General features: G+C 39.0%; 3 protein-coding genes across 3 annotated transcripts in view; 1 reads left to right on the forward strand and 2 right to left on the reverse strand.

Moving 5' to 3' along the window:
- Positions 1-2238: 2238 nt before the first annotated feature.
- Positions 2239-4930, forward strand: LOC306766975 (dynein light chain Tctex-type 3-like). Its single transcript, XM_079254844.1, has 5 exons — positions 2239-2351; positions 3048-3089; positions 3169-3292; positions 3444-3521; positions 4142-4930. Exons 1-5 carry the CDS (start codon positions 2325-2327, stop codon positions 4216-4218), a joined length of 348 nt encoding a protein of 115 aa, XP_079110970.1. The 5' UTR covers positions 2239-2324; the 3' UTR covers positions 4219-4930.
- A 1582-nt stretch (positions 4931-6512) lies between these two features.
- On the reverse strand, positions 6513-16203 carry xk (X-linked Kx blood group (McLeod syndrome); the record flags this gene model as incomplete). The annotated part of the gene is made up of 3 exons (XM_079253720.1): positions 6513-7441; positions 8132-8394; positions 15959-16203. The coding sequence occupies 3 exons, from the start codon at positions 16201-16203 to the stop codon at positions 6513-6515; spliced, it is 1437 nt and encodes a 478-aa protein (XP_079109846.1).
- Positions 16204-20475: 4272 nt separating this feature from the next.
- LOC306766275 (lanC-like protein 3) overlaps positions 20476-25824 on the reverse strand; it is a gene marked incomplete at both ends in the record, with an annotated part of 6039 nt that continues 690 nt past the window's right edge. Inside the window, 4 exons of the mRNA XM_079253930.1 lie at positions 20476-20635; positions 21658-21865; positions 21978-22175; positions 24139-24262. Coding sequence (XP_079110056.1) covers positions 20476-20635; positions 21658-21865; positions 21978-22175; positions 24139-24262 — 690 coding nt within the window. The remainder of the gene's footprint in view (positions 20636-21657; positions 21866-21977; positions 22176-24138; positions 24263-25824) is intronic.

Genomic DNA, 25824 nt, shown 5'->3' on the forward strand with positions numbered 1-25824 from the left:
GCTGACATCCCCTGGGAGTCTGTGCGTCTGGTAGTGGCTGCAGGACCTTCCAGCTCAGCTGCACAGTAACTGTGAATGCAATGGTCCAGATCAAAACATAGACTGGATGGTTTTGATTGCATAAAATCACATATTGTTGAGTTTGTTTGGGAAAATTAAAACTGGACTTTTTAAAATTTATTTATCTTTGCAATTTGATTTAGTATTATCTTTAACTTTGAGCTTCAAAAATAGCAGCTTCTCTACAATGAAGTTAATATCCTTCCTTATTTGTATTGCAATTTTAGTATTAAGCATGCTTTCATGGCCACTTTCTTAAGTACAGCCACTTAATTGCCTCATATTAGTCAATGACGTAGCAGCAGCTCAATACGTCTACGTTCATGTTTAAGACAACTAGCTGAAGTTTGGTCCTGAAAGAAAACCCAAATTTAACATCAGAATAAGGATGAAAGAGGATTTAAGTGTCTTTGAACAAGTCAGTGTTATTGGTTCCAGATGAGCTGGTCTGATCACTTCAGAAGCTATTGATCAACTGGGATTTTCATACATAATCATCTCAAAGTTTTATAGAAAATGGTCCAAAAAGGGAAAAAAAAAAAGGTTCAATGAGTGACAGCTGTCTGGGCCAAAATGCCCATGTCAGAAAACAGAGGAGAATGGACAGACTGGTTAGAGATGATAGACAAGGACCAGTATAAACCAAATTAAGCAGCATACATCTCTGAACTCACTGTTACTGGAAAAGTGTATAAGTAACTGGTAAATGTAGATCATTATGATGCAGAGTCATCCATTCATTCACCAAAAGACACATCTGCACAGGGACAGCTGTTTTTTTAGGATTCATTTGGCTCCTTAGCAGTATGTATACACACTTCCTGGACAAAAGTCACCACCAAAAGAAAAAAGAAGGCGAACAAGAGGAAGGAGCTATAAAGGTCAGATATTCTGTTGTTGCAATGGATTGCTTTTAGCTTTCATTTTAGCATGTATTCGCTGTGGCATTGCTGCAATAAACTTCTGCAATGTCTCAAATTTTATTTCCATCAAGTTTTAAATACATTTTTCACCAACATCTTGTATTGATGATGGGAGAGCCCGACCACTGTGCAAAGCCCACTAAAACACAGCTCATAGATTTTTTGAATTGGGCTAATGTCTGGACTCTGTGGTGGCCAATCCATGTGTCAAAATGTCTTATTCCGCTTTTATAATTTGAGACTGATGATTCCTGACACTGTCATCTTGGAATATGCCCATGCCATTTGGAAGGAAAATCTATACAAGGAATAATCTTGTCATTCAGTACGTTCAGGTTGTCAGCTGACCTCCTTCTTTGGGTACATAATGTTGCTGAACCTGACCAACTGCAGCAATCCCAGATTGTAGCACTGCCCCCACAGGCTTGTAGATAGAGATAGATGAATCGGTTCATCTGCCTCTTCCTTACCATGACGTGCTCATCATTCTACATAACCTTCTTCCATTGCTCCACAGTCCAATCTTTATGCTCCCTCGAAAGATTAAGCTTTTTTTTCTAGGTAGCCCCAAAGATTAGTGGTTTTCTTCAGGCAACGTAACTATTTTTTTTTAGTCCTAATCTCTTGAGTTACTGTATAATGTATATTGATGGTCAAAAGTCTGTTGCAGCAGATCTTCTAAAGCAAGCTTTGTCATTTCAAATGTGTATTGCTTTGCAAAGAAATAGTAAAATATAACAACAACAAAAATTCACGTTTTTAAAAAAGTAAATTTTTTAAAGAATGCGTTTACTTTTTAAATGTATGATGCATTCTTATTATTTATTATTTATTTATTTATTTAATTACTTATTCATTAATTTATTAATTTATTTATGTATATGTATTTTGCACATCCTCCTGCTGGGACCCAAGTGATATGAGTTTGCTTTCCCAACAAAAGAAGATTTAATTAGCCATATTAACGTCAAAGAAAAAGCTGTTTCTTCCACATAATTTGTGCTTAGGGCACTTTAAAAGGGTAATGGGTTTGTCCGTGGTCGCGTGTGTGTGTGTGTGTGTGTGTGAGAGAGAGAGAGAGAGAGAGAGAGAGAGAGAGAGAGAGCGAGAGAGAGAGAGAGAGAGAGAGAGAGAGAGAGAGAGCGCGAGTATACTGACCTGGTTGTGTCATGTCTTAATTCAGCCACAGCGGGGCGCTACAATATTCCACAACCACCCGCCTGAGCGTGAAAAGTATCTTTTCTGTGCTCGTTGGTTGTGAACAGGAGGAGGTTCGCAGGACCAGCAGACGCCGGTTGTTGCGCAGAAAACAGAAAGACAGCATTTTTTGTAGGGCTAAGGATGGACGAGTATAACTCTGGAGACGATGTAAAGTTATTTTGATTATTTCCGTTTTTATTAGTCAGTGTTTTACATCTTTGTCGGTTAGTTAACACAGTTAGCGGTTAGCTTAGCTATTTAGCAGACCGATAGCTGTTAGCTTAACCAGATAGTGAGCATTTAAACCAGCTGTGGTCATTTTATAAAATTTACAGCCTTTGTCAGATTTAATATGAAATAAAACTGTTTCTGTCACCTGTGATAACAGTAAAAATGAACTGAGAGCCATATTTTCCCCACACAGTAATGACACCATCAAATAAACATACTGGCTAATGGAAAAAATAGATAAGTCCCTAATTCTATGTTTATCATTATAAAGCATTTATTTAACTGTTGTCAAAAGTAGCAGGTTTTAAACTGGAATCAGTGAAATTAATAGATTTTTGTTTTAGCTTCAAATGCCTTGTAGTTTAGGGTTAGGCATAAATTACTTGCCATATGACTTTGCTATATCTCAGAAATAAAACTGGACATTTGCAGCAAGAGAAATTGAATGAACACATCAGAGATGTGTATTAAAATAGATTAAAGATTCATTTAAATCAATAAAGCCATAAAAGTTCATCAGTGTAGTGAAATAGACAGATTTCTGTATTGTTTTACTCATAGTTGATGGTCTTTGTGTGCATATTTTGTATTCGAGTGTGATCTGAAATTAGTTTTATTTGTGTAACTCTGCAGGTCCTCTTCAACGCTGATGAGAGCAGTAATTTAGTGAAAGAGGTTAGTTTCAGACTATTAGCCTTGAATCATAAACTTTGCTGCATCCATTTACATGACTTCCTGATTGTTTTGTCTGCAGTGTATTGAAGGTGTCATTGGTGGAACAGATTACAACCAGAGTAAAGTGAACCAGTGGACAGCCAGTATAGTGGAGCACTCACTGACTCACCTGGTGAAACAAGGACGGCCGTTTAAATTCATCGGTGACCCAGTTTTTGCATTATGAAAGTTATTTACGTATTAACTCTTAATGTAAAGTAAAACAAATTTGCCTAATATATTGTGAACTTGGACTGCTTTTATTCAAATATATAAGGTATAATGTGTATAATAGTGGTCTCTGATATCTTACAGTGAACTGTACAATTATGCAGAAGAGTGGGGCCGGTCTCCACACAGCAAACTCCTGTTACTGGGACACCGCAACAGATGGTAAGCGTAAGAAAAGCTTGTCTATGTGGATGTCAGCACCTGATGGCATGTAGTTTTCTGTGTGTACAATATGGCTAAATTCTCTTTTTACACATTGTAAATGGAGATGTTTAGGCTCTTTACTCGAGTCTAAAATCTTCTTGTGAATCATATTATGTAAACGAAGAGGGACAAACTTTGCAACCCACCACATTCTTAGTTCCTGAATTTCCTTGCTCTAGAATTGAAGATTTAACATCATTTTATTTGTAGCCCCTTTTTAAAAAGATTGTCATGTAAATTAAGTTTATTTATCTATGCAGTGTGTCTCTTGAGTCAGTCACACTCTAAAATATTGCATTATTTGAATATTAGTTAGTTATCCTGGAAAAGTCCACCTTAAAGCGGCATTGTGTAAGAATTACTCCCATCTAACACTGAAATTGTGCATCACATTGAAACAAATAATGCATTCTTGTGCCTCATGTTTTTAAACATTTACTGCAACAATGGCAGCGGCTGAAAGTTGATAAAGTCAGTCATATGTAGCACTGGATCAGAAAACTGTAACAAATGTTAAGTGTTGCTTTTCACTTATGTAAAATTAGATTTGATTTCTCCTGATTTTCTGTGTATTTCAGGGAGCTGCACCATCAGGTGGGAGAACCGCACCATGTACTGTGTGGTCAGTGTGTTTGCTGTTGCTGTGGCGCTGTGACGGCAATGCAGAGCTGCAACCAATCTCCATTAAGACATCGGCAAGCTTAAAGCTGTGAGATGACACTGTGACAAAAAGCCACAAAGATCCAGTGATGAAGCCCTTCAAGTAGAAACAGACTTTTTCTCTTCAAAGGCAGAAACAGTAGCTGTGGTTTGTGCGTATCTCTGCGTTGTATGGACTGAAGGCATGTTTAAGATTAACCTTTATTTTAAATGTACTTGACACACAAGGCATTTCTTTGGTTCAGAGCAGCCATATTGTGAGGTAAAATCTGACTATTGCTCCGTAACTTACATTTCTCTGTAAGACATGATTCATTTTTAGCCATGTTAGCTGAGTTACATGGCTGAGACTCTTTATATTTTTGTTGTAACTTTTATTTAAGAATTTCTAACTTGTCTTGTTTTGCATTGACGACCAAACGCCTGCAATTGTTGCCATCAGATCCAGCTGTACTTTGTGTTAGTTGCTAAATGTTAGCTTGCCATACATCAAAGTTAGTTCCCTTAAATGTCAAGTTTTTGTTTTTTAAACATACATTCCAGATAAGGAAGTGCTTTTCTTTAGTCTTATTCCTGTGGTTTAGTAAGTGGCCCCTTTTCAGCTTGTGTAAAGAGAAACTACCAGTATTTATTGGAGTTTTGATGTATGCATAAGCAGAACTGTTTATTTGGTAGCTTAACAATGAACATCACATCTATTTAAAAAGCTGTACCATTTATGGTGTCAATAAAAACATTTTGTATCAGCTATAATTTATGTTAAAGTGTGCATTGATCATCATAAGTTAAAGGTTGGAATTAATAGGTTAGTGAGAGACCTCCTCATCAAACTTGTCCTGGAAAACCCTGACCACCCTCTCCACCCTGAACTGAACAGACAGCGAAGTGCCTTTCCCAAAAGGCTTAGACAGCTTTGCTTTCGTAAAGACCAATACAGGAACTCATTCCTCTCAACCTCAATACCTGTTTAATCTATCATCCCTGTGTCATAGATAACATCACAATTGTTAAAATATCTCAGCATATATTACACTGTACCATTTTACATTTCAGGCTATCCTCACTTATATTGGACATTGTCTAAACCTCCCTTATAACACTTTAGGTAGTGTTAATGTTTTGTTTGGTTGTGTTAACACAAATCTACATGGATACTGTAGCAACTAAATTTGCCAAAGTGGGATTAATAAAGTAACAGTGAGTCCAAAACGTACTAAAGAATGATCAACTTGTAATTTGGGTGATTGTCCACTAGAGGTCAGCACAAACCTTGGAATGGTGAGTAAAAAAAGAGCCACACACCATTTTAACATACAAATATATATTTATTTAAATTTTATGTTGAATTTCATACTTTAAAACACTTATTGTGTATGAGGATTTTTTATTTGGCATTAAATGTTTATCTGTACAAACAGAAGCATTCATATGATTTCTGAGGCCATTGTTATGCTGATCGATAGCAGAAAGGACTTGGTGCAAAAAACAAAACTAAAAGAAAAAGACTAGCATTCTCTCTCACACTCATAATTTACATTAAAGGTTGAAAATGAACAAATATCTGTTGCATTTTCTATTACATGTAAGCCATTTTTTGTGCACTGTAAATGTTCTGTCCAATCAGACATACCGACACAGAGCTGAGACGTTAACAGGCAAACAAAGCTTTTCACATCACTATGGCCGCTGCTCGACAGTTTATCCAAAGACACTTAAAATTGTGTAAACGTGCAAAATACATTACGCTTCTTGGAAATGCCCGTGCTTCACAGTAACGTGTTTGGTGATGGAGAAGGTGAAACATCCCGTCAAGCACAAAAAGCACATCACAAAAGCAGCGTTATATAAAGCTCTTGTTAAGGAGTATAAAAAGCTGATTGCTTGCAGCCATAAAACTGGCGAGGGGAGTTAAAAGAAGAAAAGATCTGCCACCCCACCCCCCTTATGGAATAACTTACACCTCATCTGAGGCTTCTTGCATGCTCACCTTCATGCCATAAATAAATATAATACAATCACTTTAAATGCATGGCTCCTTGTGATCAGTAATGCAGCATACGGTGGGGTCTGTGGGTGCTTAGTGGTATCAAGGTTAACATGTTGACTGATAAGATAGGTGAGCATCAGCTCTGTTTGAAGCCAGGACAAGTGTGTAAAGTCAGAGCTGAGATGGACTTATGACAACACACAGGTGTAAACTCAATACACAAAAAAGGGTCCAGCGGGCACTTAAAAGTTTACAGAAGGTATGAACAGTCCCTGGATGGCACGTCCAACAGCTGCAAAGCATTAAACGTTGCAGGACATACTGTGGCTGACATCCCCGTTGAGTCCACCTCCTGTGTTCACATCCCCGTCATTTGGAATGTCATAGATTGTGTCATTGAGCACGTCATATGTTGTGTCGTTAGGCACGTCGTCTGTGCCGTCACTGGCTGTGTCTTGGTTTTCCTTATTGGCTGGATCTATGCAAGTGGACGGCTCGAGCACGGCCTTCCCCATCAGTCTGTTCTGAGGCGACGCAGAGTTGCACATGAGGCAGAGGAGAGATGAGCAATCCCAAAGGCCCTGCGTCATGCTGGAGGAGAAGAGCTTCCGGCATGGATGAAAGAACTGGTAGAAGACCAGCATGAAGAAGATGGCCATGGTGTAGGCAACCAGCAGCTGCAGGACCAGCAGTGGGGCACAGATGAAATTGTAGAACTCTGTTTTATAGACGTACCACAGAAGAAGCAATGAGGCATTCTCGGCAAATCGCAACATGTAGTAAACAGCCATGCGATACCAGTTCTGGGACTTATTGATGAGGTCTGGGTCGTTTAGTTTCACTTGCACGGCCGACCAGCAGAACATGTTGATGCCAGCGTAGAGGAAGGTGAGCAGGCACAGCACGATGGTGGTTCCCACCCTGGTGAGAGTTTTTTCTATATTTTCTGGGAATGGAGAGTGGCTTTGCCAGAACAGAATCCAGGGGTAGAGAAAGAAAACGAGGAAGTTCAAGAAAACCACAGGCAAGACCCAAAGCTGGAGCACAGAGCTGAACAGGACCAGAACTACCACACGAGTGGCGATCTCAAAGCTTCTCCACAGGAAAATGCACAGATAAGCCATGGGCCGGATGTCCACCTCATAGTCGTCGTACTTTATCTTAATGGCCAGGATGTTGCAGCGCAGCGCTCCATAAACAATGGACAGGAGGGAGATCACCATCAGCGTCCCTATTGCAGGAGAAAAGACACAAAAATGAAGACACACACACATATATATACACATATATATGTGTGTGTGTGTGTGTGTATACACACACACACATTTGTTCCAGGCCTGCAACATGAAGTTCATGAATTGACATGTTTTCAGGATGACCGAAATTATTGGCAAGTTTACAAATATGGATTTTTTTCAAGCACGGTTATAACTGGCAGCATTTCGTGTCAGGATATTGTGAACAAGGAGTAAAGAAGCTTTGATGAACATATTGTATCATGATTAGTTTTACTGAATGATTGGAGCAATCATTTAAGACTATGGAAGTCATCACATTCAGACTAGTTCAGCCATTAAGGACACAAGGGCAGCAGCAGATGCTGAAATATATTTCGAGTATAATTTATTTTGCCCTAGATTAAAACCAGATGCCCCAGTTTGACTTTGTGTGAACAATTTCCTAAATCTCCCTCGTGAATCCTCATTACTACACTCACACAGTACAGCAGCCTGATCCCAGATCTGTACCAGTTGGCAGAGAGAATTACCATTTTCTATCCTTAGCATCAGAGAGGTGATTACATAACACCGCTTGACTCATGAAACAGTGTCCTCTTACTGCCATCATGGCAACTCAGCCCACACTGTAGCATACTTGCAATAGACTTAAAAAAAACTCAAACAGTACAACTCCTACTCACCTCTGCCGATGGAGACGCCCTGCTGCAGGACGCAGATGTAGAGCTGCAGCGTGAGCTGGGGGGCAGATCCCAGGAAGGCTTGAATGACAGAGGTGCGGGCGAAGGCTGCTCGATGTGTAAACAGTTTCCCCTCCGCCTGCCCCACCTGCCGCTCCACCTCCTCGGACTGACCCCCGCGGGGCATTTGCTTCTTCCTTGTGATGCTGACATAAGGCTCTTCCACTCGGCCCACACTACCATAAATACAGAACGCCTCCAGACACCTAAAACGGCAGGAAAGAAGAGAACATGAAGGGCTGGCGACATCTCGATACGGAAGAGATTTCAAGCAGCTAGACTACTTCTGATGATGCTGTGTAAAACAAAATGAAAGCATCCATCTTCTGTTGCATACCAGGCTGACTTTGTAGGGCAAGCAGTCTAAATAGACGCCCCCCAATTCCCCTCTCTCCCACCAGCTCGAGCAGGGCACGACGTTACTGAGAAAGATTCAAGCTCTCCAAGCCATTCAGCGTTTGCCATGAGGCTTCCTCCTGATGAGATGCCTAAAAACATCTGCCCTGGCAAGCTTTCATGTGGCATCCTGAATGGATGCCTAAAGTTCCTTAAATGGCTCTTTTTGATGAAATGGAGCAGCAAATCTTCTCTATTCTGCCTGTAAACCATCTGACTGTCTGAGGAAAATAGGACCATATCATCTACAAGAAGCAAAGATGGAGTTCTGTTGTGACTGAAGTGAAAACCCCACCGTTTAGCCAAACCAAGAATACTCTGTTAATGTTATTAAGAACCTATAAAGCCCCCCCGGTGTATTCCAATACACCGGGGGGGCTGCAAGTTTGACTTTGAAAAACTGCCAGCAACACAAACCAATACTTGTGGTGAAACAAAATGGCCTGTGGATACAACACATTTCCCACAATCCCAACGCACGTTCCACAGAACACCTCAAGGGACATGAATATTCTCCAAGTCCACAAAACACAGAATTTGTAGGGAGGAATCCAAAGTCTCCTCCAGCCAGTATACATGTAAGGGCTAAAAAGAAAAAGCGAAAAAAAAAAAAAAAAAGAAGATCCAGAAACACTGAGTTAATCTGGTCTAAAATGGAGTGCTGTGAAAATAATTTTGGAAATAATGGATTCCAGATGACGAGATGGACCATGTAGCTACTAATTTGTTTTATTACTTCAAACAAGACAATGCTGACAAAAAACAAAACAAAACCTCAGAAATGCCAAGAGGGAAAGACCCCCAAAAAGCCTTTGTCTTATTAAAGATGAACATAAAAAAAATTCTTGACCTTTACTGTACAAATGTAATTAAAGCATGAGGCACAAAGTAAAAGAAATTGAACTCTTTTATGCTGATAAAACACAATAAAAATGTTTTAATACACATAAATAAGCTGCACTTATTTGCACATTCTCACACCCCAACATGCATCATCAGCATCAAGTGTATTTACAGCAAATAAAACCGCAGACTGTAATAAAACATCCCCTATTTCACTGTAATTGTTGCATCTATAGTAAACACTGCAGTTAATCCTGATCAGTCTTTGTGATAACAGACCTGTGTTAAGTCGAGCGATGGCTTTATGGTAGAAACTGTTCAACACTGACTGGTTGATGCCCCAGTAACACCTCCCTGAGGGCAGGAGCTCAAACAGATGGTGGGCTAGGTGGGAAGTGTCTTGTTGTGTTTGGCTTGAAATGATGGGTATGTTGATTCGTGTATGCAAAGTGCCCGGTGACAACATTGTTGTGAAGTGGCGCTGTACAAATAAAGTTGAATTGAATTTAATATAGTCTTTTTCTGGAGACAGCAGAAAGTAAAAAAAAGTCTTCAATAGTAGTTAGATGTGTTCTAATAATCCTTTGGGTTGTTTTGTTCCTTCTGTTCGAGGCGAAGCTGCAATCATCTCCTTGCTCCTGCTGATGGGACACTATTAGCTTCTCATCAACAGCTGTTTTGTTTCATAAACAAGAGTTTATGAAAACATGGTCCCTCATGAATTATTTAGAACAGCTTTTAGAGCTGAGAAACATTTCTGCTTAATTGTTTCCTCGAAAAATGTATTTAATTTGTGTTGTTCATGTTTACAAACCCAGCAGGTTTCTGTGAGCTTCCTCTGTCCTTGTTTAACTAACATCCTGGGAAGTGAGGGCTTTTTATTCATTTGTAATTCATATAAAGAACAGTAAAATTTCACCAAGGAAAAGATAATATTCCCAAATGCTTATATAAACCTGTTGATTCATAGTGAAAGCATGTTACACTGACATACTTTTGCTTAAATTACTTTTTGGTTTTTTTTGCTGTTCTTAATGTAAATTAAGTTTATTATCATGATCATAATTAGTGTTGAAAGGGTGGCAACGGCTCAGGTGGTAGAGCAGGTTGGCCTGAAGGTCAGCGGTTTGAGTCCTGATCTTCTACACTGCAGCCAAAGGTTGGACAAGTGTTCTCTGAGGGTTAGTCCCAGCGCTGTGTTACATACAGTAAGTTTAAGTCCTTTTATTAAGGTGCACTCTGTGATCCTAATGTGATATTCCACAAGTGCCACTCCTCACTATCTGCAGATGGAGGAACCACATCAACAGTTAAAGTCTAATTCTGGTTTCATGAATACGTCAGTGCTGATCCCTTCAGCGAGTCAAACTTCAGCAGAACACCATCTGACTTTCTTCTAATAGAAGAACATGATGGATGGCATAATCGTAACACTGCAAAAAAAAGAAAATAATAAAATTTATGTAGATTCATCTGAATACATCAGAATCTCAGTGGCATGATTCTGATGCATGAGAGCAAAGTGAGGTCTTATCTCCTGATTGTGATGAGTTCCTACTAAGGAGCTTCCTGACTTTTGTCTTTGTCTACACAATTACACAAAATCGGATGTTTTGTAACCGCATGAGTGGCAACCATGCATGTGATTAGAGCAATCTCCTTTTGGAGAATAGAATAATCAAACCAGGAAAAGAAAATGAGGAACACACACAAAGATGTAAACTTGCTTGAAGTGCAAACTATTATCCACACTTGTTCAGGGCTGTAAACCAGTTACATGCCCATGCGCTGGAAGCTTCTGTGAAGCTGGCCTGAAAAGTAAAAATCATCAAGCATCTTTTAAAATTCAAATTAATAAAAGTGCTTGTTGGCAAAGTTTTCCACTTGGTAAGGATGCATTCAGTCGTTTTGTCTTTCAGGATACCAGCTGTATCTAAAATGCACAATTTCTGTGTTGTAAGTTCTGAGTTTTGTCTCCACTTGTATAGAGACAAAAGGTTAAACTGATCATCTGAAGGATGAGCTAAATCTTGCTGCGCAGCTGCATGTGAAAATGATCATTACTTTGTGACCTCTCACACAATGTTACTGTCACTTTGCTATAAATATTGATGAACAGCTTCTATAATTGGTATGTGAAAATGATCCTCTGAAGCTTCTTCCATCACTCACTTCACTAGTGTGCAACACTCCTCTTTTACATGTTCACTTCCTTCATTAAGTTTATTTACATATGGCCCTCCCATTCCACTATCAGAGGAAGTAAACACATTTTAAATTGGTAAAAGGTAGAAGGAAAAAAAACATTTGAATCAAGTTTATTTGGACAGTAATTTTAAAAAGTCCTCTGGACTGCTAAATACACAGATTGAAGTCCACTTATGTCAAATGTGTACACAAATGAGGAACGAAAGCAGAGCTACGTGTTCAAGATCACAGAAAAATTAAAGTGAAAACAAGCTGAAAAGTGTCTTCAGTGAAACAACCAGCTGTGTAATGTATGTTGTAACGGAATGATAAAAACTTTCTGAAGTCCTGTTGCTGGCAGATAAGATGAAGAAAACCGCTTCGCTGCCTGCAGCAGAAACAGGAATTTCCCTTCATGCTTATGTTGACAGAGATAAGGAGCCTACAGCAGCACATGCTATTCTTAGAGCTGCTCCTCAGTGGGTCCGCATCATTTACCACCTGGGTGACAGAGTGGCTAGCTGGGTGGGTGGAGTTTGCGCTCCATCAGCTGGGGCATCAGCTGGATGACCTGCTAAGATCAGACAGCTTGTTCAGTGAGAACACCCTTTTTAAACACATGGGTCAAACTTTATTCAAGTTTGGTAGATAACTGAGCATTAAAATGATTCCTCAAATAACATGCGCTTGTATTACGAGTCTGCTCCGCTGTTCTCAGCACCATTTATGTCCCCAGCCAACTTCTTTATACTCCATGTTACACGGTTTTTAATTGGTAAGAGACTTCCAATGGACAGTGTTGCACTTGACAAACTACAGCCTGGAGCAAATGCATGCAAAATGATAAATTTATTAACATTTTCATGTTTTCACCTTTGCACTAAAAGAGTCATGCTTTTTTAAAACTCTCTACCAGCACAAATGTTTTTCCCCTCCATTTCAGTGACAAACTCCCTCACTAGCCATCACTTCTCCCCATGTCATTGTCCCAGCTGACTGAAAAGGAGCGGACCCACTGAGAGAAAACGTGAGTCACTCCAGTGCAGACTGGAGGGGAAACACCTTGCTTTGGGTCAGAACTACAGCAACTTAATGTCACACAGTTTGGGACAAAACTGTCTCAAATTATAATAAAAAGCCCACAATAATATGATTTACAGCTCATAATTAAGTTTATGGACTTTTCTAAAACAGGATATCATACTTAAATTTTCAAAAAAAGAAGAAAAAAATTGTCATGTACATTTCTGCAGCACATTTGATCATTGCCTGAACCATTGCATCAGCTTCTTTAACGCCTTCCTCTCCTTAAGGCTGCACTCTGCTCTGACTGGTCCATAAAGCTGACATTAGGTAGCGCTCTTCTTGCTATGGGGTACCAACAAGTCATTAGTGATGTGTGAATGACTGACCTAAGGGAACTTCTGCAGATCTGTGTGATGACCCCCCCCCCCCCACCTGTACTTTGAGCTCTTATCTTGACTCCTGTCTTACATCCTATTCTGTTTCTCTCTCTCGCTGTCTTTTCCTCTCTTCCTCCAGCAAGGTCTTCTCGTGTTTCTTTGCAGAATCAACCACGGTGTGCATGTAAAACCACCAGCTAGTGTGTGCTGCAGTGTGCAAAGCAAAACGCAGCTGCAATGTCACGTGGCATCCTGGAAGCAAAAGTGTGGTTTTTTTTTCCAGCCTTAGGACGCTACTGTGAAGGTGTTTCTTCAGATATGCACATAATAGATGGCATTGTGCCATCAAACAAATCCAGAACGAAGAGTTTTAAGGTTGGAAAGTTACATAGTGTGTCTTTAAAGTGTTAAGCCATGTCCACACTTGCATTGGTGCCATGGCCAATTCAGGTTATTCTATACTTTCATACATTGTTTTAAAAGCAATTTCAACTTAAACTAACTTAAGAAAATGCTTTCAAGGGTGAAGATTTTCAGATAATCCATCCATATTTTTCTATGTAGACAGGATAGCTGGTGTTTTTGGCTTACATAGATTGAGTACCTGAATATTTAGCAGTTCATATTTTGTGACGTCGTCTCATGTGGCAATCCTCCATGTTGTGTTATAAATATATACCTCTGTGAACCCTGAACAAAAGATGATATTTAAAAGAATAAATCTCAAATCAAAATGTTTGTCAGAAAAATTGCAATTGTTTTTCAGAAACACTCAGGCTGAAAATGTCTGGCTTGTTTACTACTATATGTACAGACTTTTTCCACCAGTTTTTTTTTTTTTAAACTTACCTAGAAATGGTAATTCCAGGTTTTTTCCCCCATGCTGCATCTTTCTTAATGCATTTACAGTTTCAGCTGGAGGTCAAATTACACAGAAATGTACTCTGCTCTATCTCAACCAGATTAACTTCTGGGACTGAATTACAGGACTTGCGTTTAGCTTGCTTGCTCTCTGTCTTCTCTGTACATGTCTGTCTTGGCTTCTAAACAACAGCGTTGCACTCATCTAAAAGACAATCCATCCTACATTCCTATTAGTTGTTACAAGGTGTAGATCACTGCAGAATGATCATCCAAACCCTTTACATTGTCAGCATGTGTCCCTGGCCGTTTATGAGACATAAGAATGTGACAAAAATGGTGTCTGATGTTGGACTATGATCAAAGATCTATCACCACAGTTCCTTCATGCTTGTCATCTTTCACGTGGATGAACTGCTCGCTGTGCACCAGACTTAATACAGTGATTTAAAAAAAAAAAAAACATTTCTATTTACAAACCAGTGTTTTTCATTTGCATTTTACAATGTATCCCAAAATAAGTGTGCTTAGGCAGATTTTTTTATATATTGTAAAAAAGTTGAATAACACACACCGACATTTAGAAGATCAAACCCCCGCATTGTCAAACAACCAATAGGAATGTAGGAAGGAAACGTATCCTTCTTCAGTGTCAGAAAATAGTTCCAGTTCCTGAAATCCTTAGTTAACCCATCGTGGACTGGAACAACATGTGCTTCACTTAACTGATCAATTTTCATTCCTGAATTTATTCTCAGGTTATTTAAGTGTTATTACAGCTATTAAGAAAAATGGAACTGTGAGACTGCTGATTGATCAAATAGAAAAAAAAAGGCAGAAATACAAATATCAAATGAAATAAAAAAAAAAACTGCAGATGTGGCATTAATTATAAATCTGGAGATTTTTCAAACTTCTGAACGTTTCCTCTAAAATAATGAGACACGTTTCTCTTTCCTCCCTCCCTTTTAATGATGAGTAAACTGACTTTTAAAGCATAATGTGTGGACCACTCCTAAAAAAAATAAAAACATGCCTGTCCGGATTTTCACCTTGGATCAACTTTAACAGAACATCATTAAACCTGCTTCCCAATAAAATGTGTTTTCCCTCTGGGAACCAATGACAATTATCTAAAATAACCCATTACTTGTTTGTTTCATATCAACTCAACTCAGCTGTATATATAATGGGGGCCTTTCAAGCAGAAGTGCAACACAAGCTATGGAAGTGCATCTTTTTGCTGTTGTCCAACTGAGAAAAAAAAAGTCAGGTGTGAATTAAAAGACAGAATATCATCAAAATGTCACATAAAGATCAAAATAGCTGCAGATTACTTTTCCACCTGTAAACCAACTAACCAGCAAGTGGCCAAGATGTTTGCAAGTGAGTAGCTTCCAAAGCCTGCAATTGATCTCCTGCTGTTTGTACATCTAACAAGAGTGTTGGCTATGTGTGTGTAGCAGGGAGGCTCTCTGTGAACAGGATTAGGTTCATGTTCCTACAGCTGAAGCAGATGGTCCAGTCAGACCAGGCCTGTTTGGATTTATTCCTCCATCAGTGCAGAGCAGCCTTGAGTTTCATAATGGTGATTTAAGGTCTTTTCAGACTGAACAGTCACGAATAAATCAAGCACGCTTGGCTTGTGAGATCAGGACTGAATGGGATCAAACTGAAAGCACTTTGGATGCCCAGACTTGCTGCTGAGTGGAGTTATGGAACATATCGATAAGCAGGATGGGGCCCTATTGATTAACCTTTCACCTCCGATCAACATGACACACATACATCATGTCATACATCAGCTCCTGTGAGTTCAGATCCAAACATGACCAAAAACCAGAAAGAGGAGAAAACAGCAGCGGCATGTGCGCAGTGCTTTGACGAACAAAACGAAAGCAGCAGGCAGACCAGGCATGTCTGTGGGGGGTGGGGGGGGGGGGGGGGGGGGACCATCCGTGGAGTGGACGTCCCCACCAACACCAGTGGGTGATTAGAGACACGAACAAACTGCTGCTTAAAGCAACGGGCTTCTTCTTCGTTATCAGTGAAACAAAGAGACAAACATGTCATCACCGACCTGACGATAGGACCGAGCTGCAGGATGTGCAGCAGCAGGATGAGCGGTCTGTCTCTGCTCAGGTCCCGGTGGATGAAGGTGAGGGTGAGCTGCACCAGGACGGACGGTACAAGCGTGAAGAGGAGCGTGAGCCCCTGCCAGATCTGGTCTCCGGCGGAGCGGTACGTGGAGCTGAGGTACAGCGCTGCCGTGGTCTCGGCCGTGAACAGAGACACCGACACAAAGATGGAACTGGGGAGTCGCATCCTCACTCACACCGCCATGTGGGGAATGCCGCTTCGCTCCGCGTCCATTACGGCTCCACCGAGGCGGGGACGGGACGGCCTTGAGTCGGAGGCACGCCGCCGCCGCCGCAGCTTCATCTGCGGCTCCAGGCTGGCAGGACGGCTTTACAGACAAGTGTCGTCCCGGAAAGAGACAGCTGGGGGCGCGAGAGGCGCTGCGCTCTCCGGTGCGCAATGATACGTCTGACTGAGAAGATAACGCCCTGCAGACGCCGATGTACTTAATTATGATCACCTAAATGGATGCAGCAATAAAAAGCCTGTCTAAAACATTCTTTTATAATATAAAACACTTGCTGTAACACCGGTAAAACCTTTGGGATCGTCTCACTGTGACTGCATGAAATATAGCACGAATATAATGCAGCTCCATTCCTTAAAAGTTAAGACACTGTGTGAATGTAAACAAACATTGTGTGCTAGTGTGTAAGATTCATTAATCCATATTGTATCCACAACAAATAACATATCAAATGTTGAAACAGACATTTTACCATTTGGTGGACAATATGAGCCCATTTTGATTTTGATAACAGCAACACATCTAAAAAATCCTGGAACAAGAGCAAATTAAAAGCTGGAAAAGAAACTGGCACAAATGGATCACAACTGGAGGAATATTTGACAGCTAATCAGAGTAATTGGCAACTGGTCAGTAACATGCCTGTTGTGCCAAAAAACGGGCATTTCAGAGAAACAGAGCTGTTTGCACATAAAGATAGGGAGAGACTTAGTAATCTGTCACCAAATTCATCTTTTCTCTTCAGCGTAAAATTATTAAGACTTCAAGGTCACACCATTAACTGTGAATGTTAAAACTGAATGTTTGTGATCTTTGGATTCTCTGGAGGCACTGCATTAAAAACAGACAACTCTTTTCTGGAAATCTAGTGTTTGTGAACCAGGAAAGACATAAGATCAGGGGTATGCATCTCCGGTTCTCGAGGGCCACAGTCCTGCAAGTGTGAGGAGTTTCCTTGCTGCAACACACCTGACTCATATCAGACCTAATTAGCAGACTTGTGCACAGATTGACATCAAACTCTGCACAAGTCTGCTGACTGATTTGAGGCTGGTGTGTTGTCGTAGAGAAACTTGTATGACTGTAGCCCTCAAGGACTGGAGCTGCCCACCCCTGCATTAGATCAATCATTACTCTGGAACAAGAAAATAAAGTGCTCCACTTCTTTGTCCTCTTAACTTTTTAGTCAGCTTTGAACATCTCATTTTATTAAATGTGCTTTCATAACCCTATCTAATGAATAAACAGGAAATAACCTTGTGACAGATAATTATATATGTAAATTAATGAAGAGGAAATGTGCTTGTGTGTGTATGTTTTTTTTTGTTTTTGTTTTTTTTTCAATAATGAACAGCATTTCAGTCACAATCAGAAATATATATCAGTGTGCAATTTCACATTTAGCTGGAACTTGGTTCTGACTTCTGCATGGTTGGTGGTTTTTCTGGTAATTCAGTGGTATATAAAGCCAATACTTTGAGCTCTGTTCACATGACATTCACTGACAAATGTTTCAGTTCAGGATAAGAACCATGTCAGTGTGTACAAGAATAATGTGCTGATAGCTTATTATCTAAGTATTGATAACTGATTGTGCATGCAGCGACCTGCAGTATGAAAGAAATTATATTTCCTTTTATGCCATGAATGATGTGACTAGATTCTCTGAGGTTGTATATCAGACTACTGGTCCCAAATAGAATTTGTTTGGCTTGAGACTCACTCACAAATTTAATTTCCTCCACATTTGTCTTTTTAGTTTAAAATAATTTAGTCTTTTTCCTGTATGTGAATCTGTATTCATATGTTTATGTACATAAACACATTTGTACAGTAATTTCCTGTCATTTCCTTTTCTTTTACGTACATCAAAAACAAAATTTTGTTTGAAAATGGATATAAACATGCATTTTTAAAACATTTACATGAATATAAAATCATTTATTTATATGTAATATTATTATTTAATTTTCTATTACCTCATAGCAAAAGAACTCATTTGGCTTTCTCCCACAGTCCAAAAACAGGCATATTAAGCAGTGTTTAAATGAATGAAGAGTGAGTGGTTGTTTATCTCCAACAGCTTCTGGAACTGGTTCCAGTCCCCTCCTATGCACTCTGAATTGGAATAAGCAAGTGTAGAAAACAATTAATGAATTATTTGCATATCTGTTAATCTACAATTTACTGTCACAGAAACTATGATTGAGGGAGCCCCATTCTGATGATCGCTCTAAATATATAAAATGTGGCAACATTTCTTTTCTTTTGGTTGACAACATAAAACATCCATTTCGTCTTTTTCTTTCTTCCACACACTTTATTAATAACAATATTTCTTTTGTAATTTTGAACAGATGAAATTGCAGAAGTACACTCACAGACACACAGCTTATAAATGTTCAACAACAGGCACAGATAGCATCAGGAAACTGCTTTGGTTTGCTGTTGTTCACAGGCTTTTTATCTAAGTGAGCCATTTGTTCATGAATGCTGCCCAAAGCATCTTCCACTGTTCTTTGACTCAAAGATGTGATCAACACATTGGGTTTTTTTTTTTCTTTTAAGGCCACATTATCACATTTAAGTATAGACATCCATCAGTGACTGTTTATCCACATAACTGACTTGCAAAATGTTGCCTTTTGAACAGAATGAATTGGAAATAAAAATGAATTTCTCACACTAATAACATCTTCTGTTCTTTGTTCTCTGTCTCATCACAAGTTATACTATAACATATTCTTATTTTTTTCCTACACAGGGGTAAAACAAGTCACAGCATATTACAATATGAACATCTGAACACAGTAGCTTACACAGCTGGAAACATCAACAAACAGTATGACCTCAGGTCAAACGGGTGAGTCACATTGCATGGAATGAGACTATCAGGACAAGAAATGATCAGTTATTTCCCTCAGAAGTTACTAGCTATTCCTCTTTACTAAACATTGATGAGTCTGCAAACTCAGTATCAAAATCCCTTCATTCAATCTTTTATTTAATGTTGCAACAATAGTAATTTGAGAGATTACGTCTCTAAAGACGGAGACCAACAAGTCTGCGTTGTGACGCTCAGCTGGTGAAGTGATAGAAAAACTTTTAAAGGCATTATGTGTTTCTTGTTTCTCTCCTTTTAAAAAAAAAAAAGGTTGTGTGATACTTGAGTGTGATTCCATTTACTTTAAGCTGTGAGGAGTGCATGTGCATTTCTGACCTGAGAGCAGCAACCTAAAACAAGATTAAGCTGCAGTATCAACCATAGTACAATGTTTCATAATTTGCAGTTCTTTAGTGCAGGGTTTTTATTACTTAAAAGGGGCTTTGAGATATATTTACAGGAAGTATAGAGTCATTTTAGTATAATTTTAGCCCATATTAGATTACGTGTTTAATAACATTTCAAAATATGTATCTGTGGTTCCTGTTACATGGATCTCCTTATACTACTGTGGCGTGGACCCCGGCCTGCCCCGGCCTGGGCGTTCCCTGTAACTGTGTCTCTGTTGATCATTCCTGGGGCGGCTCCTGACATGGACGGATTCCCAAGATGTCATTTCCTCACAGCAGTGTCAAGCCAGATACAGAGCCAGAAAGAGAAGCCAGATATAGATGCAGAATACTGAAGTTATCAGTTGTTATTTTAGCATAAATGTTCAGAGGAAGGGTTGGGTTGTGTGCTTGTGTGAGTAACGTGCGTGTGTATTTTTTCAAGTGTGAAACCGTTTTGTATTTTTATGTTGTTAAGCACTTCGATATGCTTTTGCATGAAAAAAAGTTTAATTTGATTTGATTTACACCAAACTTTATGATTTTCTAGCAACTTCTGGACTTTTAAGAAGCTCAAAGCAAATTTTTTAATAAATACCGTATCTCAGATTGGTATTTTATTAATCCTGCATCCTTCTGCAGCTGCATTGTAAATTAGAAAGGACAATCTTACAGTCAGTACAATGAATCTGCTGAAGCCTGGAAGCTGCACGTCCACATGAAACACAATAAATGTTTTCAGCAGCTGACTTTGAATGGGATTTTTCTAAACCTGACAAAAAACAACAAAAGAAACAAAAAAACAAAACTGACCCATCTGCGGATCTGATCGCAGCATCCTTCGTGTTTCTAGAGTCTAGCTGTCCAGTTCTTGAGGGATGTCAGAAGGAAGGAGTTTTATATGTTTAGGGTGTTGAACAGAGGATATCCGGGTTCATTCACACAAAGATGCTAAACAGGGGGAACTCAGACTGGTCAGGCTGCAGGAGGTCTACCAGGAAGCAAACGGTTCCTGACAGGCCTTCAAACAGACTGTAGACGCTGGTGACTGAGAGCGAACCGGCCTTAAACTCCTCTGTGAAGATGAACTCTGCAAACCTGTGGGGGGAAGAAAATAAAGAGGTGTGTGAGTGGACGTGTAAGAAAACGGACTGCTTGTCGTATGGTTTTTCTGTTTGGGTTCTGGTTTTATAGCTATGTCTTTGACTCTGTTTTTCTCAAATCTCTTATTTTCTTTTCTTTTTACCCTCCTGCTTCTTTAATTCCCCCGGTCAGGTCTGACCTTATGTAATTCAGCAATAACCACATTTAAAAAAAAAAAAAAAAGTTAAGTATCAAGAGAAGCATTATAACAATAAAAAGTTCTTTCTTTATACCTATAAAATTCTCCCCTTGCAAAGTAAATTTGTTCAGCCAGTATGGCAGCTAGACCTTCATTCTGCTTGCCCTGATGCTGAATATTGATTACAGGGTTTTGTTTTCCACAGTCCATGCATCAAGCAACAGAAATGAAGTGTACAAGCTGAAATATAATCTCAGTCAGTCAATGCATACCTTGACCTAAATGTCTGTTATCTGAGACCTGGGAAGCTTCCAAGGATTGAATGTTTTCCCATCAATATATCATAGGCAGAAAATTCCCAGATTATCAAAATCAATTTTATGAAAATACAGCTGAAACATTCACCATGAGGTATTTAAAGTTAAATTAAACAAATTGTATGTTGAACCAGCAGTAATGGAGTAAAAATCACATATTTTCCTCTCAGACTGCAAGTGAAGCCAAACTGTAAACCTTTCAAGTTGCTTATATGTCTATCAGAGACTAGGGCAAGGACTCAATGTGGCTACTTTTTTAGTTAAATTTTCACACTTCAACTTCAAGGCAGACATGATGTTCTTTTGGAGTAAGAATACACAATTATGTATCAGGAAAAAAAATATATATATATATTCAGAATAGGATACATAATGAGTTTCTGTCATGTGAAACTGACACAACATTCAGACCATCATGCTAGGAGATTTCGCTGGTTTGCCTTGTACAGTATTTTGAATTGCACAACATGCATTTCTTGCACACATGAGTCTGGTGTGAAACAGGAAGAAGGATTTCTTGCCTTTGAGCACGGTAGATGTATTTTGAGTTGCCTGTGAGCCGATAAAGCAAGAGGAAGACATAAGCGCTGCCTGCAACTCCATGACAAATTCCAGGTCCTTTCTTCAGCAAACCTTTCTGCCACACAAGCTCTCCACTGCGGATGCAGGTATCCAGATACTGAGGCTTCTTATTGATCAGATAAGCTTTTGCACAGAGATAAGCTACACCTGCACAAGAGCATTGAAACATTATTGTATTGTGTTGTGTTGTGTTGTATTGTATTGTGTTGTATGGTATGGTATGGTATGGTATGGTATACAACATCAACAGTGAGTCTACCTGGGGCTCCATGACACCAGTGCACCAGTTCATTCTCTCTCTCGATGATAGCCCCCAGCTCTGCAGGCCAGTTACAGTTCTGCTCCTGATTCATGAGGAAATCAATGCTCTGCCACACCAGGTCCTTTTCTACTCCACTGAGCATGTCCTGGTAGCTCAGTAGCATCTGAAGCACTGAGGACAGGCCATGGGCTGCACCTGACAGGAGGGAGGACGAAAGGACTCAAACATGCACCCACAATGTCAGGCATGCAGGGAAACGGCATGCTAGTGTGCAAACATTCAAAAACCAAAAGGTACAAGCATGAACATTCACAGAAGACAACAACAACACTTGCTTCTGTTTCTTTTAGCTTTTTTGATGTTATGATCTGGAGCTCAGGTTAAAAGTTTTGACCAAGAAAGTCTTGTCATCTAAACTTAGTGACTGCCCAAATATTTCACTCTACAATTGCAAAAATTATCATTGAAAACTTCTTCATAGCATTAAAAAGCATGCAACCTAGTATAAAACTGGTCATATGTATATGCTGAACTAATACTGCAAACTGTTTTTTTTGTTTTTTTTATCAAACCATAAACAGAGTTACAGTATGTCTACAGTAATTAGACATGCTACAATTGTAGCAAACTAATCCAAATTTCTGTTACATAGGTAAGCAAGTTAAAGATTATTTAATCTCCAGAAGGCAAGAAGCTAAAGGGGACATATCTTATAAATTTTTCTTCTGTGGAATCAAAGAAAAAAGATAGGAGCCCTTGCTACATACACAATAAAAAATCAAGACTTAAGCGCAACAAATGGTTTCAACTATCACCCAAGTCTGAAGGAGAACACTACTCTTAAAGACCATGGGAATGATACCGCTTAAAATGTTGGACTGATTCACCCTGAACTAAAAGCTTTTCCCAAGAAGAATGGGCAAAAGCGATGTAAACATAAAGTGAAACACTCTTAGGTAATACAAAAGCTCTGATACATGACCTAAAGGGGGTGTTAGAGAGTACTGACCATACTTGTGCTGAAAAGTGCCATATTTTACATTATGATATTTGGGATTACATCATCTTTTACTGACTAGTTTTTTGCCTCCCACTGCAAGAATGAAACCTTTTGTAGTGTTGAGGCAACATTTTCGGACAAGATATGATTTATTAGAACAATTTATTATGTTAATTTTTATTTTACATCATATGGTATAGTTTTCCAAACGTTTATGCTACACTGCTGCCCCTTCCCGTTCTGTCAGATCTTCATCCTTTCTCCACATCTGTCTTTTAGGGCTTTTTGCTGCTCTGCCTCCAAGCTCTGAACTCCCTTCCTCATCATCTCCGAAATAATGACTTTTTGTTTGCTTCAAAACTCATCACCCAATTCATCTTTTCAAACTTGCCTACAACCTCAAACCTTGTTTAAATAATATGTTTTACTGCTTTATTGATTGCTCTTTAAGTGTTTTTATCTTGCTATTGAATTTACTCAATGGCCCAGAAGTTCACCTCTGTTGGGACGCTGGGTACTTGAACCCAGGTTCTTCTGACTCAAGCCCTCCTCTGTAATGACTGTTCCAACGTTCCTCCTCATATATAATAATTAAGTCAAGAAATGTGGTGTAATTAAGCCAGAGACTGGATTCAGTCCCTGTAAACACTGCTGAATCCATGAAGGGACACCATAGCTCTCTGAGGCACATCAGCCACTGTCTGTAATTTCCCTCAGGACAGCTGATGTTGAGCAAATTACCTGACCATGCAAATCTTTAATCTTTTAGGAAAGGCAAGCTGTAATGCATGCAGGACCTTAAACTGGTGTGTTTATTAAACATTTAACATGTCTCACAGTGTCATCTATTCTTGCTCCCATCACTCACAGCATTTAATCCATGCAAATGTGGACATCAGGGCTATGCTTACTATGAACTCTGTTGGTTTGAAAATTATTGAGGATCTCCAACCCTCATGGTTCTGTTCATCCGATGCAATCAAGAAAAGGAAAGTAAGCTTTGGACATGTTAGCACAGAGTTCTGTTGTTACAGAAGTCCTTTAGTCAGAGGACGGGAGCATTAAAAGTGAAAAGTCACTTACACATAAACTTAAAACTTCATAACAGGGACGGACATTCAACAAACTCTGAACTTTACATGAAGCTGACGCTCTTACCGAGGTATTCCGTTCCATAGTATGAATACATGAGGGGGAAAGGCTTTTGCTTCCTCCTGGCATACTGTTTTCCTGACTCAATGATGGCCTGGCAAATTGATTTGATTTGATCTTTGCTCAGGATCTGCAAAACAGAGGGAGAACTGAGTTAGTCTGTAATGCAGTGATTGATCCAAATAAATACAATGTTGATAAAAAGTTACAGAATAATGTGTCTATGCAGACCGTTGTTCAGAACGAAGTGGATTCATTCCACAAAATATTATGACACTCTTATAAAACTACCAGCTATCATTCATAAAATTCATTTTTAAAGGTTTGTTGTGATTTCTAGATATGAGCACAGGCAAACTCTGGATTTGTATCCAATCATAATGGGTTGAAAAGAAGTTTAGATCCTTGTGGGGGAGTCACTGAAGAGGGAATGCAGAGTTATTCACCGTTTAACAGTCTTTCACATTAATTTTCATCTATGCTAAGTTAAAAAATAAATAATTTTAAAAGAAGATCCACAATACTTAGTCAGAATGGACTGTCTGAAAGGGAAAACATGTGGTAACTTGACAATATTGTCACTAAATTGACTCCATGTACGTACACACTGATGTGGCTCTGGGCTTATCAAGATATCAAAGAACAGCAGCAGGTTAAGAAAAAACTGCATTGATAAATAAAGTGCAATCAAAAGTGAAAAGGCATTCAGCTTGCCACCTTTCATAATCTTAGTGATGTCACTGAGAAGAGGACACCAATGGCCTAAAAAACACAAACAGAAAAATGTTCTCAGTTACAAGTGAAGCCTTATTTAAACTGATAGGCCTTAACGTAAAATCAGCATATTTAGCGTCAACTTGCCATTGATCACACAACACTTATGGAAAGGAGTGAGACTTGCGGGCATTTCAGCCATAACTGGCTAAATGTGTTAACTATGTCAACACTGACTCTTATCATCACCACATTTTAAAGAGCAACTAAGGGATTTTCACACCCTCCTGCGGCTGGAACAGCCCATATAGGGACTAAATTCCAAAGTTAAAAAATATCTACATGTAACAACAACCTGCAAAACAAATCATAAAGAAGAAACATTTACACATTCCTATGAACATTAAACTTTGCTGGAAATCTGACAAAAGATTGATTTATCTCAACTACTTATAGTACAGAGAACCTTTTTTATTTTCAGTCATCTCTTGCCATGTGAATTAAAAGTATTTATAGGTGTCTGACAAGCTGCTTCCAAAAACATGTGAAAAGTAGGGCTGGATTTTAGGGATAAAAAAAAAAACCCCAACCACCGGTTTAATGTTACTCTGAAAACAGGGATTTTTAAAAAAAAATTCTTTAAAGTATGTTTTTGTGTAATACTTATACACTATTGGAAACATCAGCTATGGTACAACACTGGTTTGCTTCTAACCTGAATTAAATACTGTTTAATCAAAACCTCTTTGTTTGTTTGTTTGTTTTAAAAAACTTCCAGGATGACCTTTTCCCAATATTTCTTACACTTGATGCTAAAAATTAATTTAAATTGAAACATTTCGGATCAGCCATGAAAACTTGTAGTCCTTAATTTTATTTTTATTTTTTTATTTTTTTTATTTTTGCCAACACTTGATAGAGCTTGTAAAAAAGCCTACATATTGTAGGAAGCTGCTGAATGTCATTTACAAACAGCAC

The sequence above is a fragment of the Telmatherina bonti genome (genome assembly GCF_933228915.1).
Source record: "Telmatherina bonti genome assembly, chromosome: 15".
Classification (NCBI taxonomy): domain Eukaryota; kingdom Metazoa; phylum Chordata; class Actinopteri; order Atheriniformes; family Telmatherinidae; genus Telmatherina; species Telmatherina bonti.